Here is a 16,675-nt window from a genome sequence, read left to right on the forward strand (position 1 = left end):
GTCCTTTGAGGAGGCAAGGACTTGAGTGAGACCAAGGCATTTCTGCATCAGGGATGCAGAAGATCAGGGAGAGTTAGTTGGGAGAAAGTCCATTCTTATTGGGTAAGTCTTTTGGAATTTGGATCCCAGAAACCCACTGGACTAGAACTAGGGTATCATTGAATTATTATAGACATAGTTAGACACCTCACTTTAGCAATTAGTTAAATAATGATTCAACTGTTGATCCATCAGAAGCAAACTTCTTTTCCCTGAGAAGGGAGAGTTGGAGATCAGTTGCGTGTCACTTGAGGCTGTGCTCCTTGCTTTGTTTTTAATTAAGGAGAACATATAGTCCTGTGCCCTACATAACATGGAATCACTTCCCTGGTGTTTGAGTTGATATGAGACCTATTCCCAACCTCTGCTTTTCTTATCACAGTTTCACACTGGTGATTTAGCATATAATGTCTATGATGAGTGGTGATATCCCCCACAAATAGTTGTATGCAGTGGGAGGATTCCAAAAGGGAAAGCTTTTGATTGTCCAGACCTATGCAGATTCCAGACAACTTGATCAAACCTGTGGTCACCACCCAGAAGTCAACATAGATCAAGATTCTTGCCTACTGAATGGACTTATAAGGATCCTCATTATCTGAGGTGTTTTGTGTTTCAAGATTAGGGGTTGCAGAAATCAATTTGTAGATGGCTCTTGTAGCAGATAGAGGCATTGGTCTTTTTTCTTTCTTTTTTTTGGGCTGAGGCAAATGGGGTTAAGTGATTTGCCCAGGGTCACACAGCTAAAAAGCATTAAGTGTCTGAGGCCAGATTTGAACTCAGGTCCTCCTGATTTCAAGGCTAGTGCTCTATCCATTGCATCACCTAATTGCTCCACAAAATAGTTTTCTTTGAGTCTTCATAGGAAAAAGGCCAGAATTTGAAGTGAAAACTATACTAGTCTTTGGTATAGTCATCATTCACTTTTGAAGGACTCTCACATCCGAGGGTTTCTAACAGACCATTTCCATTTAGCTCTAGAAGTCTCTTATTAAGAGGCACTATTTTGCATCTCAATTAGGGGCTAGAAAGAAGCAAGCAGCTGACTTTAAAAAAAGTGTTGTAGTGACCAGATTCCCTAAAAAACTTCGTGTTCCAGAAGTCAAATAGTCACTTATTCTGGTCATGTCTTGATATCCACAAAAAAGTTCTGTTCATCTTAATCTTCAGGGACAGAGACCTCCAGAAGCATGAGCTTTTCACAGCTATAAGGACCCAAAATATAAGCTACTTTGTTTTATATCTTTCCGGGGATGTGGCCTGCTTGGAAATCCATTTGAAAGAGGCAGATTTACAGGCGACTATAAATGGGGGAGAGGGAGCATCAAGATATACAAATAGGAAATATAGATTCTCCAAAACTTGAGAAGTCCAGTAAGATAACAGCTTTGTTTTTAGTTCATATAAAAGCAAGTGTCCATATCTTATTCCAGAACCACCTGGAAAACTGGTTTTTTGCTACCTGCTGTATTCCCCAAAATTCAGCTGAGCAGTCTGGACCCTAGATTACCTTATGGTTGATTCTCACCCCACCTCTATCCTCTTTGGGCTTCCTCTGGTCCTATGAACATTACATCATCAATGTAGTGGTGATCACCAATACCTTTTCAGACCTTCATATGTCTTTGCTTATCTCAGCATGATAGGATGAGAGAAAATGAAAAAAAGCCTAGGGGAGGATGGTGAGTTTATATTGGACTCCTCCAGATGAAAGGAAATCTCTCTTGACCAATCTTTGTCACAGAAATAGAGAAAAGAACATTGGCAAAGTTGATTACTCCATGTCAGTGATCACCTTGGTCCTGAGGAACTCATCTACAACACTGATAGGGTAGGATGTGGAAATGGGTTTGATAACTTTTTACCTGTAAGCTCCCAGCTTATCTTCTACCTTCCTCTAAAATGATACAAGGCTGTGTAAGGGGAGTTAGTTTAACAAAGTGAACCAGCTTCCTTAATCTCTATCATTTGAGTAGAAATACCTTTCACTTCCATTTGCCCCCTTGTGGACCAGATCCATTGTGGTCGTAACTACATGGGTGCAAGTAATTAAACATTTTCATCGACCTTACCCAGGGTAAAATGCCTGCAGATTGCTGAAAGGATTTGCATAGGTACTGAAGTTACAATCCCCTTCTATACGTAGTCTGTATTCTTCTGTAGCCTCACTCTCAATAATCTTATTGAGACAAGTGCTTTAGAGGATACCTTAGAGTGGACCTGAAGGACTGTTGGTACCTGTTTTCTTAATTTCCTTGAACAGTTTTGTTGAAACCACATTTCATCAGTTGCTTTCTTATCCTCATGTTTCAGGAGCTTTTCCCAAGCTCCCTCTGAGGATAATGTTATTTCTTCTGCCTACCTAGGCAGGGTGATGGCCTCTGATACGACCTCAATTCCCAGTGTTCTTATTTGAACTAACAGTATTGCCTGAGCCATAATCTCTTCCAACCTGTTGCTTAAGTTTCATCAGGTGATCAGCCAATTTTTGTGTGGTTATGAGTCTGGGGAGACTCCTAGCTAAAATCTGAGGCCTTCAAGTGAGGTTCCACTGAGAAGGTAGGATCTGCTTTCATTTGAGACAGGTTGGGTATAGTATTCCAGGAATTCCTTAGGTTTATTTTTGAATTTTTGCAAATACTCCAGTTCATGGGTAGAAAAAATTTGCTCACTACCAGCTGCCATAAGGTGAGTTCCTAGAGGGGGCTGACAAATCATCAATCTTCATTCCCATCAGGAGAGATCATTTTGTTTAATTAGATTGAGCCTTGGCTTCCATTTCATGGTTCCTAAAAGCTTAGAATTCTTTCTAGCCACCTAATTATTCTATTTCAGTTCACTGTCAGTCTTCTGCTGGTAGTCCAACTTAGAACAGGGGATTTGGGGCTTGATTTACCATTCCTGGGCAAACTTCTTTAGCATCCACTGATCTAGTCCCTTTGCATAATTAGGAGCTTGCTTCCTATAATATATAGAAATACATTATCAGAAAGGCTCTTGAAACAGAGAGCCCCACAGTAGCTCAGTCACCTCCCATATATTTGCAGGACTCCTCCCAATTTAATCTAAACTCATCCCAGTGTACTGAAACTATTTTCTTTCTGGTGTTCATCTAATACCAGCACTCTTAGGAAGACTTGTAAGCCATTGAACATTTGACAAAAAAAATTTCTTTTGCCTTAATACAGCAGAAATTCACCTGAATCAGAGAGAATTAAATTCCACATGGCTGAGACTTTATGCTTTTAGGTTACCATGAACCTGCATCATGGAAGCTGGGATCAATAGCAAAGTTTTGTCTTCTTATAGGTAAAGCCTCCCCATATTGGTGAGGAAAGAAGCTGCCTCAAGGAAACGGCCTATTACAGAAACCTAAATTTAGAAGGATTGCAGTCTGAATCATTGGAAAGATTATCCACATAGATTTCTAAATTTTTTGGGTTAATAAAAACAAAAAGTTTTCTTAAAGACTGCTACCAAGAAAACATTAAAGCAGTAATATCCATTTTTATAAGAACATGTAATCTGGGTTTATTAAAGTATATTCAAATCACACATCAATATTCTTTGTTTATACAGACTTATCATAGATTCACTTTTTCTTTTGAAAATAGTAAATTTAGTCATATACTATCTGATGCTGAATCTCTATGCTGTAGCTACCTATCCTTTTGAGAGTAACCTCAGGTTATTGAAAAAAAATTGTTTTGGGATGTTTTGCACGTTGGAAATATTAGATACATAGAGCAAATTAGATGTGCTGTCTGAGAACCAGCCTACATATAGGAGGCTGAACATTAATAAGTCTGGCCACTAGGTTTATGAATTCTTTGAAAAAGGTGAGGCAAATTTTTTTTTTTTTTTAGATAAATACTAATTTTTATTTTAGGTGTTCAGAATTCAAGATTCTTGTCAAACAAAGTAATCAGTAGTTTTTCATCTAATAGAGCCATAAAAAATCATTTCATGAGATTCCTGGTCATTTTGCTTTTCCATGCTTATGATGCTTATAAACAAAAAGACTACTAGTATAATTGCAGCATATGTACCTCAAATTATGTCATGAGCATCCCATTCAAAATGGGAGTTAAAAGAAAGGATAAGAGAAAATGGTCTCCATTTATAATGGTCATACCTGAAGTATTCAAATGAGCTATTTAAGCTGAAAAATTGGAAGTTTAGGTGTCTAAACATCCTTATCTTAAGGAATACTCCAAAACTAGAAAATGGAGTAACAAGAGTAATTAAAGAACCCAATGAAAATGATAGATGGTGCAAGAAAATAAAACCTCAATCTTTTGCTTCAAGAAACTTGTTTGTAAAAAAATATATTGCATTAGGCAAATTTCCAAACATTAGGAGCTGTGGTCATGCTTTCAGACAAAAGTAAGTACATTGGGGGAAAATTAGCAAAACTAAATTATGCTAAAAATTGTCATAATTATTATTAAACTAATGTGCTTCAAATAACTTTGTATTTGAATTCAAAAAAGAAAAATTGATTGCACTGCAAGAGGTCATAGTAACATAAGAGCCAAAACATTTTTAGATAAACTTAAGAGAGAAGTGAAATGGAAAATAGAAATTGAACATTTAGCTGGAAAAAAACAGCTAAAAGACTAACGTGAGTTCTAAGTGCATCTGCTAATGTACATACATATTTCTTACTACATTAGGGCATAGAGATATTGCAAATGTAAAAAGTGATACAGTATTTATATACCATAATGTGATAAAAATCAATTCCAAGACCACAGTACAAAGCCAACTGGATATCACAAAATCCTCAAGTAGGTTAGGAAAGAGAATATAAAATGATTTGCCAAAATTTCTGGGCTACAGCTGAATGCAATACTTGAAGAAAAATATTTCTGAAGACAAAGTAGAAAGGGAAAATCAATAAGCTAATTCATTTTTGAAAGTTAAAGCTAAAATGAATATACGAGATACCCAAATTAAGCTGTAAATAAACTACAAAGATAGTATAGGAATGATCAAACTGAAACTTGGTTTTTTGAAAAGATATATAGATTGGTAGAGTTTTAGCCAATCTGATTAAAAAGAGGACAGCAAAAATCAAATTGACAAAAAAAAAAAAATAAGTGAAATTACAAATCAAAATAAAATGTTAAATTGATACATTAGAAGTAGTGTGCTTAGAAAACAACACAAAAGAAGCAGGGGTAGTTACTAAATTAGGAAATTGTTATTCCTGTTCATTTCTTTAACAGGAAATCAAATAGTGGTTTTAAACAATTCCATCTTAGAAAATAGGAGTAACTGCAAAGGAAAAAACTTCCTTATGGATTTGCATATTTCTCTCACCTTTGTAAAAAACCATGTTACTTCTCAAAATTGAAAAAATATCCTACCACATTTTTTTTTGTTTTTGAAAGAACTGAAATACTAAGGTAAATCAAAAAAGGATAAAGCAATAATAGAATAATGTTGTTAGTGGATATTGATTTTTTAAATTTGAATAAAACCTAATCAGCCATACTCCATTGTTTTATCTAAGAAATCGTGATGGAATTAGATTTACAACAGATCCAAAGGTGTTCTCAACATTAGGGAAAGACTTCATAATAAAAACATTTAAAACTCCACATTATTAGATGTGAGAAAAGCCTTTGACAAAGTACAGAATTCATTTATACTTACAAAAACTTTTACAAATGGCATAAAGAGTCTTTTTAATGTCATAAAATGTTCAAAAGTAAGCATTATAAACAACAGATTTTTTTTCAAAGTTTTCCAGTTAAATACAAGATTGTAAAAGTGGTATCTACTATTCCTACTATTATTTAGCATAGTTTGGAAATGTTAACATTGGCACTAAGGAAAACTTAAAAGCATAAGGATCCCTATTTACTGGTATCTCCAGCTAGGTGGCGCAAGAGAACCAGTGCCAGCCTTGAAGTCAGGGAGACTCAACTTCCTGAGTTCAAATGTGGCTTCATATTAGCTCTGTGACTAGACAAGTCACTTAACATTGTCTCAGTATCTCATCTGTAAAATGAGTTAGAGAAGGAGATGGGAAACCGCTTCTGTCTCTTGGCCAAGATAACCCAAAATGTAACCATACTAAGTCACAACTGAATTGACAGACCATCGCTACCCAAGGGTTCAGCAAAAAGAGTAATTGAAACAATAACAAGTAAAGACTCAGATTAAAAAATCAACTGTGTTTCTGAATAATAATAAGTCCAAAGAAGTTACAAAGTATCTGGGGATCATACTGCCAAAGCACACAAAATACTTGTATAGGTTCAATTACAAAGTACTCCTTTATAGTTAGAATGTTAAGTATTGTGCCAGTGTAATATTTGTCACCAGTTAGTTTACAGTACTAATGAAGTTATCTAAGGGGTACATTGTGGGACTCAGAAATCAATTCTTTTTTCTAAATTATTTTATAAAATTAAGGGAGATAAACGGGCATAAAGAGGGAGTAGCACTTCCACACTTAAAACTATCTTATAAAGAAGCTGGTTTAAAATAGGAGTACAGTGAAACAATGTGAAAGAATCAATCAAACAGTAGAACACAATAAATCTGTATTTGTTAAATAAGAAAACAAATTTCTTAGGAAAGAATTCCATACTCAAATTTTTAAAATAATCTGGGGAAACTAGAAAGCAGTTTGCCAGAAATTAGATTTTGACATTATATTTCATGGTATATACTGATAAGCAGATTGTATACCATTCACAGCTATGTATAACAAATATATATTTTACCCAAGATACAGTGGTCAGGACAAAAGATGAAATGATTAACTGATTATATGAAGATGAAAAACTACACACACAGAAAATGCATCTTGGATCAATTTAGTGGGCAAATAAGAAACTGTCAATTTCTTTGATAAAGAGTTTGGTCTGAGATACATAAATAGTTGGCATATACACCTCTGAACATAAGTAAGATCAAAAGCCATTTCTCAAAAGATAAGTGGTCAAAAGAATTTCCAAATAACTGAGAGTAATCCAAATAATTAATAGTGGAAATGAATATCAAAACAATCCTGGTTTAGTTCACCCTTCAAAAATAACAAAAAAATAAGAAAAGATGAGAAGTTAATGTTAAAGGAATTGTGGGAAGGCAGTACATTGTTGGAGCTGTGAATCAATATAGCCCATTTGGAATGAAATTGGAATTGTGTTAAAAAATATCAAAAAATGTTCATACTTTAGATCCAGAGAGTCTACAACTAGGATTGTGTTTTCAAGGTGGTTATTGATAAGAGAAAAATACTTATATACACTAAAATAATTATAACACTTTTTGAGAAACTGGAATTGGAAGGGACAAGGAATTGGAAATCATGTATGTCTGTTGATTAGGGTTTGTGAATATAATATTAATCTTCTGTAAGATGACATGTGAATTCAGAGAAGTGCACAATGGTATACATAAATTGATGCAGTCAAGCAGAGATAAGGGGGGGGAAATGCCTAATTATTAACAGTGAAGATGTAGGGAGAGATGCTACCAAAAAAACCCTCAGAACTAGGAAGAGCAAGAGAAACAAGAAAATATTCTACTTCCTTTTCAAAAATAGCCTCCCCTAGTATTATGTATTTTCAAACATTTATTATGTTGATCAATTGTGCTGACATTTTTCCCCTGTTGGCAGGGAAGGTTTTTTTAAAATACTGTTATAATGGGATACGGAAAAGATGAAGAAGTTTAGATACTAGGAAAAACTATGGTCATATTACAGGGGAAAAAAGTGCATAAAATATATCAATAAGAACTTTGGTAACATTCGCAAACCCCCAGTTAAGAAATCCTGGCCTAGTAGCAGTGGAGTGTTCAATGAAGTGTCAGTATTTTTCCATATAAACAATACAATTTCTCATTGTCCCAAAGTCAAATGGAATGCCTTAGTCATTTATAGGAGATGCTGTTGAAGGGGTTCCGGGTTAGATACAATTTGGATACAATGTTTGGGGGTACTTTCACCTCTGATTTGAAGCAGTAGAAGTTGCTTCTAACATATGTATGTTTTTGAAGTATTTTAAAAGAACAGAAAAATCCCATAAGGTCTACATAACATTTGACAAACATTTTGATTATTTTGGTTGTTTACATTTTCTTTAAATAATGTTATGTTTTATTTTGTAAATAAAACTGCTAATTTATGTTTTCTGTCTTTGTGTTAGGTCATGCTAAATGTGTAGAAGTTGTAAAAACTTTCAATTTGCCCCTTTTGATGCTTGGAGGAGGTGGATACACAATCCGTAATGTTGCTCGTTGTTGGACATATGAAACTGCTGTTGCCTTAGATTGTGAAATTCCAAATGGCAAGTATTATTACCCAATTTAACAGTGAAAATGAGAAAATTATTTATGATTAATCTTTGTACAGGACAAAGAGGAGGATGAAGCCTTTAGCTCTTAGAGCAGGGGTTCTTTATCTTCTCTGTTATAGACGTATTTAGGAGGCAGGTGCAATGGATAGAGTACCAGCCCTGAAGTCAGGAGGACTTGAGTTCAAATTTGGCCCCAGACACTTAACATTCCTAGCTGTGTGACCCTGGGCAAGTCACTTAACCCCAACCACCCCAATAAAAATAATAAATAAGCTTGTAGATGCCTCAGAAGGACATTTTTACATGTATGAAGTAAGATACATAGTATTACAAAGGAAGTCAATTTATTGAAATACAGTTATCAAAATAGTAAAAGAGAACAAGTTCACAGATCTCAAATTACTCTTGAGTTAGAAGGTGAATATGACTGAAGAGTTGTCAGTGTGGTGTAACAGGAAGAATACGAATTTGTTTTGCCATTCTCTTTACTATTGATAAAGGATGCCAGAGTGCTGTAGAATTTATTTGTAAAATAATTGCCAGTAAGAAATTATTTTTAGTAAACAGAAGAATATAGGAATGAAGCAAAATTGGATTAAAAAGCAATTTCTTAAATGAAAATATACATACATCCTTTTTGCAAACCTTAAGACATTATGTAAATGCAAATCATTATTTTGTTTCCTCCTCTTCCCAGAAATATGAAAATAAGTAGGTACGTTTATTTATATATACATATATATAAGCATTTACTCTATGGCAGGATGTTCTAAACACTGATACAAGTACAAAAGCAAAGCAAGTGTGTATCTTCAAAGTAGGTTAAATTCTAATTGGGTAAAATAACAAACATTTAGGGGGGACCAGTGGTAGTTTTTTTGGTTCAAAATGTTAACTGGGATGGTAAGTGGGTCTGTAGGGAATATATTAGCACAACCTTTATAGAAACAGTGGCAGAGTTTATTTGATGTTCATTCCAGGAGGAATTGATTGTGGAGTTGAAGGGCTAGGTTTATATAAAATGGCCCAAGATTAAGAAGTTCACAAGTGCAATTGAATGCAACACTGCACTTGGGGTCAAGAGGACCTGAATTCAAATCTAGAAAGTGTTTCACATAAAAGAATGGGAATTATTAGAATAGGAAGAGAGAAAAAAAGTGGAGCTAAAGAGAAACAACATTTCAGACTGGATATGTGAGACAACTTGTGGAAAGGCTCAGAGACAGATGGAGAACAAATATGAAGAATAAGTTAGTGTGTTTAGGTTATAAATGGGAGTTAAGTATAAGAAGATTCTAAAAATAGAAAGGTCATTACCCTCTCCTACGTATTTTTCCTGAGCTTTCCTAGTTTCTCCTGACAGTTTTTCCTTTTCTCCTACTGTCTGGCTTATTCTCAATCTCATGTGGTGAATTGTCTCTTGTGTTCTACCCCAAAGTTCCATCTTGGGTATCTGTCTCTGTTCCCTACTCCTTTGTAGCCTGCTGCAGTCTCCTTTCTGGCATTATTCATCATTCCCCTTCACATGCTCTTTGGACCAACTAAACTGATCTTGGTCTTTACACATGTCACTTAAACTTCTGACAGTGCAGTGGCTAAGCAACAGGTCTCACATTAGTAGGTGAGGTAGGAGGGTGTCTATCCCAAGGATGTGAAGATTCCTTGGCAGAATGGGCAGATAAGAACAGTTTGTTTCACTGGCCAAGAAAGAGACTGAAACACAAGTACTGTGGAAAGCTGAGTTAGTAAGCATCAAAGATACCAAGGTCATTCACTGACTCCCAGGCCATTGCCAGTCATCTTAACTTTTGTCTGCCACTGGACTTGAACAACTTTGTGCAACTCTGCCTCCCAGGCAAATCAAGACATTTTAACAACTCATCTGTAAAATGAGGGAGTTAGATAGTCCTTTCATGATCCCTTATGTTTCTGTCATTTCTCTCCCTGCCTTTGCACAGGCTGTGTGTACTGTCCCTGGAATGTACTCTCTTAACAGCTGTGCCTCTTAGAATGCCCAGCTCCTTGCCAAGCTCAAGCACCATATCCTACTCTGATTTCCTGTTGTTGGCTACCCCATCTCTTGTTACTTTGTGTTTATTTGCATATATTTTATGTATTCTTCTGTGCATGTTGTTTCTTCCCTGCACAAGTTTAATAAATGATGAATGATTCATAGTGTTGGATGTTGTAAACTGTTTTGTAAATTGTGTTGTGGTTTTGTACTTTGTTCAATGAAAATAATATTGTGTTATTACATTTCAAAATATTTTGGGGATTTTTAAAATTTTATCTTTATATTCCCAGACCCTAACAATGACTTGTACATAGTAAATACTTAATTGATACTTTTTGAACCAAATGTAGTAATAGTTCATACTCAAGTTAACTTGCAAAAAAGGGGGGGGGGATAGATGAAAGAAGGGATGTATTTTGACAGTGGCTAAAGAGCTGACCTCAAAGTCAATAAGACTAAATTCAAACCATTTTTCTTGATACTCACACAATCAGAATGTAAATCATTTAATCTCTCTAACTATAAGCTTTTAGGCAACTGAATTGTTAAAAGTAGTTTTCTTACTAAAAATACCCTTTCCTAATGAAATCATGTCTAGTCTCGCCTGCATCCTTTTCTCTTTCTCTCCAATATCCCAAATTGTTCAAGTTTTACTGATATTCCTGAGTTGAAGAGGAATAGTGACTAAAGTAGCTCAAATTTCTCTTGATGGAAGATATAAACTTTGAAATTAATTATTGTTTTATTTTCTATACTTTTGCATTTCTCTTCTGTGGTCTTGTTTGGGACTTGCCTGCTGGATGTAGTCCTGATTATTCTTGTAACTTTCTAAAAACTATTTTTAAATTCTAGGTTTGGTGGATGTTCACTATTTCTGTCTTATAAAATAAAATATTTTGTTGTTTTCAATAGAGTTGCCATACAACGATTACTTTGAGTATTTTGGACCAGATTTTAAATTGCACATTAGTCCATCAAATATGACAAATCAGAATACTCCAGAGTACATGGAGAAAATCAAGTAAGTAGTGATGGAAATAGTTTATTTTGTTAAATATTTGATAAAATAAAACTTTTGGCACATATACATGCAAACATTTTTGACAGTATCTTTTGTATTGTTGTAAAACCTAGGCATCAGTTAATGAACTGTGTTTATATTTCCATTTTTTACTTCTCCATAATATATAATATCATTAAACTGTCATTCTAATTTTTTTTTTCAGAGAATCTTAGAATTGGAAAAATCTTTAGATCTAGTTCAATCCATAGTAAAATAAAAAAAAACCCTTAATAACATATCTGACAAATGGGTGTCCAGTCCATACTTAAAGATGTTATTTTGACTAAATAACATTGAGAATAATATTATCTTTCTCAGGTGGTTAAGCTTTATTATTAATATCAAGGTAACCATGAATCTTATGTTACTTTTTAATATAATCTGGCAAATAATGCCTAGTCCAATTTTGGATATGGCAACTATAAGTTCTAACTTCTTGGTTGAATTAGGTCCAGGTTTTAAGATCTTTGAACCTCATTATCTAATAAAGCATTGATGCATCAGTTGATACATTGTAGTACCCTAGACTACATAAACAGTTGAGGAAATGGTATATACATTGTGTCTACATGTACATTTAGAGAGAGAGAGAAAAATACATATGTGTATATTTTTATATATAAATATTGATGGATAGATATATAGCAATATTGATAGAAGAGAGAAGATGTGGGACTGACAAATCAAGGGCAACATTTAACTATGAAAAACCAGCAGATATCTTGAGGTATATCTAAATGACTAGAAAGACTTTTGACTTGTTTTATCTCTTGCTAGAGGCAAGAACAATGGACAGAAGTTGCAGAGACAGAATTACACTTAACAGCAGAATCAACTATTCAAACCTAGAATGAATCCTATCAGAGGACATTGCTTTCTTCCTCACTCAGTGGTTAGATGCTTACTTCTTCAGTATATTCTAAAGGATTTATGTTGAAATACAGGTTTAACTATTTCTTCTGAGATTGCAAATGTTGAGATTCTAGCTTTCAGATAGGACCTCTCTGTGTAAATTCTAGCAATTGTGAATTTAAACACTGAAATATCTGAAATGTTTAAGTAATATTAAGTTAACTAGACTTTACTATTAAACTTAGAAAAAAGTAATTCCAAATATTGAAACATTGAAATTTGAAAAATCATTGAAACACTAGTTTACTTGAAGTCAACAAAGTTCAGTAAAAATTTTACCACCGTAATAGATTTAAATCATTATTTTTTGTTTGTTTTGAAACAATTTCAGTGTTTCATTAGTTAACATTCTTATATTGTTATAATTTTGATGTAAACATTATGAAATTGTTTCCTAATGAAATTCATTAATGAAACAAACTAATGATTGCTTTTTGATGGTAAATACTTCCCTAATTGTCACATTTTCCCATTCTCTTTTATACTATTTTACACTGATAATATTAGCTGCAAATATAACTGTTTAGTTGAATTCATGGTGATAATTTTCTTATAATTTTATTATTTTTGGTGTAAATTCCACATAATAAGGATATTAGAAGACCAATAAAAGAAACTTTTCAAAAATTTGATGTTACCTTGTTAAGAAAGCCAATTCTTGATGTAGTTAACATATAATAAATCTGAATCTAATTTTTAAAGAATATGCTCCAATCTATAAATGTTTATTTTGAATATTACCCATAATATTGATAGCAAATATTGGGTAATTCTGTTTTTAGCTTCATCTTGAAGGCTTTTAGTTGAAAAGATTTTATTTGTTTTAAATTTTATTTAGTTTTGATATTTTTTAAAATTATTGGATTTTAGACCATGGGACTAATCACACAGATACATTGTTTCTTCTTTTTCTTAAATAATTTGAAATTCCAAGAATGAAATTATATATTAATCTAGCAGTTGGATTATAGCTAAGTCATTCAAAAAGAAGGAAAGAAAATTAAATAAGTATTGACTTGAACTCGGGTATTTCGAGTTTCCTATTTGTAACCTAGTATGACTCTTATGTGTACAATTTTTCTGCATACTTTGAATGATTTTCTATTGAAATTTGAATGCTAGAAAATTTTCCATTTTGGTAGAAAAACATAACCATTATAACTTCTACATATATTTAGTCCGTGAATTTATAGGTATCCAAGCTTTAAAGGATTGCATATTTTCTTGCTCAAAATTGTTTTGAAATATATTAGGGACTAGTGAAAAAATGAATTATTTGAATGACTGTTCCCTGTACAATATAGACAACGTTTATTTGAAAACTTGCGCATGTTACCTCATGCGCCTGGTGTACAGATGCAAGCCATCCCTGAAGATGCTGTTCATGAAGACAGTGGGGATGAAGATGGAGAAGATCCAGACAAACGAATTTCTAGTAAGCTACCACTATCAAACGTTATGAAAATTGTATTCGGTTTAGTGGTTTTCTTAGTTATTCAAGCAATTATTAATCTGTTTGAAAGTGGCTTATATACCAAGAACTTTGATATAGACTGAATTCTAAAATATTTTTCTTTCTTAGAAAAAAATAGCTTTCTTCTTATTGAAAAACTAAGCTGTATTATCTTTATAAAGATTCAAAACTCATTTAAATAGAATTTATGCTTAATTAGAAAATAGATGTTTTAGCAGACTATTGTATATTTTTTTTAAGATTTTAGATGTTCAAAAAGGTTTTCTGCTGCTAATCTTTTAAATATATTTTTATATTGAGGATCTCCTTTTCTGATTTCTAAAGCTCCTCTTGGCATTATACCTGTTTGTCTTTAGGAAAAAAAAAAAAAATATATATATATATATATATATATATATATATATATATATAAAATAGCTGGTGTGGCATAGCAATGTAAGAATATTTCTCATTGTAAGCTATATTTTTAAAATCTCTAAATTTTTCAGATTTCTTTTTGTTCCCTTTAACTGTTTTCTCCCTGATAAATAAAGTATGTTTTAGTATTTATTGAGAGAGAAACATGGCCCAATTCTGAAATTTCAAGTGTCCATTTTGGCTTTAGCTTTAGTATAATAGGTATTTTGTGTTATTTATACTTTGGGTAGAATTTAGATTAAAATAAAATCTGTACATGGTTAATGAAATATAATAAATACAAACTTTATATTGCTCTTTGACAAAATGTAATATTTATCTTTACATTGTGTTTTAGTTAGAGCATCAGACAAGCGGATAGCTTGTGATGAAGAATTTTCAGATTCTGAGGATGAAGGGGAAGGAGGGCGTAGAAATGTGGCTGATCATAAGAAAGGAGCAAAGAAAGCAAGAATAGAAGAAGACAAAAAGGAAACAGAGGACAAGAAAGCAGGTTAGTTGTTAGTCTTCAAAATCTAGCAAATGATAGCTTGGCTAAGGAGTTATATTTCATCTTTGAAGTGATGTGAACATAATTACAGCAGTACTTAAATAGGGCATTGTGTTCAGTAAATAACTGGCCAAAAAGTGTGGTGAATCTCTCTTAGCCTTTAAAGAATCAATATTTAAGGAAAAAAAAAACAAAAAAAAAACCCCTATAGATCATCTCATTTTAACAACTCATAGTCTCCAAAACCAAAATAAAATGAGAAATTGAAACAAATCAATAGTGTATATTATTTGTAGAATATTGGCATGATGATAGTGACTTAACATTTTACTCTTTATCTTCCACAGCACAATTTTTTTTTAGCTCTTTTATTTATTTTATTTTTTGATCACCTGAATGGAATTGTTAAGTAAGACATAGGTGATGTGGGGCAGCTAGGTGGCGCAGTGGATAGAGCACCAGCTCTGAAGTCAGGAGGACCTGAGTTCAAATGTGATCTCAGACAGTTAACACTTCCTAACTGTGTGACCCTGGACAAGTCACTTAATACCAAATTGCCTCAGAAAAAAAAAAAAGACATAAGTAATGTAGGTATAAAAATTGTGAGATTTCAGCTGCTGAGAACTTTAAAAGTTTGTATTTATTCAGTGATAGTATTAAGAGGCCATGGGATTGTTTTCTTTCATTTAAGATCTGGACTTTCATAGGCTATTTGTATTTATTGTATATTTGTTTTAATCTTTTATTTTTAGATGTTAAAGAAGAGGAGAAGTCCAAGGACAACAGTGGTGAAAAGACAGACACCAAAGGGTAACCCAGTACTAATTGAATCTCTTATGAGTTAAATGTGGTTAAATTTCAGATAACCTAGCCAAATTAATATATTCTAGGAATGATGAATACAACTAAGGAATTTTTAGTGTCATATATTCAGAAAGCATCTACATCAACCATCAGCTCTCGATGCTAGACTTTACAAAATGAATTGCTATACCAAATCCTAGCTTTCAGAATTTAATGAGAACTAAATGAACAAAAAATAAATAAAGATATTTTCTGCCACTGTAATATTTGTTTTGTTGTATATAGTTACAAATGTTAGTTTAGTCAAAGTGCATTTAAACTAAAATTGTGCCACTTTTATATTTTGCCTTTTGAACAGAACCAAATCGGAACAGCTCAGCAATCCTTGAATTAGAGAGCCTCACACCAATTTCAGGAAAAAGTTTAAATTGGGAAAATATTGGGAAGGAAAAAAAAAATACAGGTTTCTTTTCAAAAGAGACTGCTGACTTCATTTTGTACTACTTGGCATGGACCGTATTTATTTTCAAAATGGCTTTTTTTTGGTTGTTGGCAAGTTGTATTGTGAGTTTTTCTAATTATGATGCAAAATTTCTTTCTCCACCATGCTTTATGTGATAGTATTTAAATTGATGTGAGTTATTATGTTATGTCTAAAAACTGATCTATTAAAGAAGTAATTTGCCTTTCTGAGCTGATTTTCCATCTTTTGTAATTATCTTTATTAAAAAAAAATTGTACTTGGGTTGTCTTTCGTTTTTCATTGTAATATGTTGTCAAATTTGGGTAGACAGGGTAGAGTACAAAGGTTACATAGAATTTGTATATTGGGTTTCATTGGGGGTGATGAGATTGATTGCAGTTGATTTGAAAATTTCTTGGGTATCTTACTGAGTTCATATACCTCAAATTGAACTGACCATAGTATGATATAGAAGTACCTGCATTATTGATTTTAATGAATCCCCTAAAAATCATTATTCAAATACAGTAGAACTTTTTTTAAAATTTGGTATCCAGATTGTAAAAGTATCAGTACCTACTCTACATCATTTGATAAACTTTCATAGACAAATTACTTAACCTCTCTATCTGATCTTCAGATAACTCTCTAAGATGTCCCAATTCAGTTAAATATGGTATA

The 16,675-nt window shown here is 33.0% G+C and overlaps 1 protein-coding gene across 1 annotated transcript in view; it reads left to right on the forward strand.

Moving 5' to 3' along the window:
• Positions 1–16,276, forward strand: part of HDAC2 (histone deacetylase 2) — a 52,943-nt gene extending 36,667 nt beyond the window's left edge. Inside the window, exons 9-14 of the mRNA XM_074310057.1 lie at positions 8,208–8,348; positions 11,284–11,392; positions 13,651–13,781; positions 14,575–14,730; positions 15,480–15,537; positions 15,890–16,276. Of these exons, the coding sequence (XP_074166158.1) occupies positions 8,208–8,348; positions 11,284–11,392; positions 13,651–13,781; positions 14,575–14,730; positions 15,480–15,537; positions 15,890–15,920 (626 nt within the window). The 3' untranslated portion in view covers positions 15,921–16,276. The remainder of the gene's footprint in view (positions 1–8,207; positions 8,349–11,283; positions 11,393–13,650; positions 13,782–14,574; positions 14,731–15,479; positions 15,538–15,889) is intronic.
• Positions 16,277–16,675: the final 399 nt, after the last annotated feature.

Source organism: Sminthopsis crassicaudata, chromosome 4 (genome assembly GCF_048593235.1).
Source record: "Sminthopsis crassicaudata isolate SCR6 chromosome 4, ASM4859323v1, whole genome shotgun sequence".
Taxonomy (NCBI): Eukaryota; Metazoa; Chordata; class Mammalia; order Dasyuromorphia; family Dasyuridae; genus Sminthopsis; species Sminthopsis crassicaudata.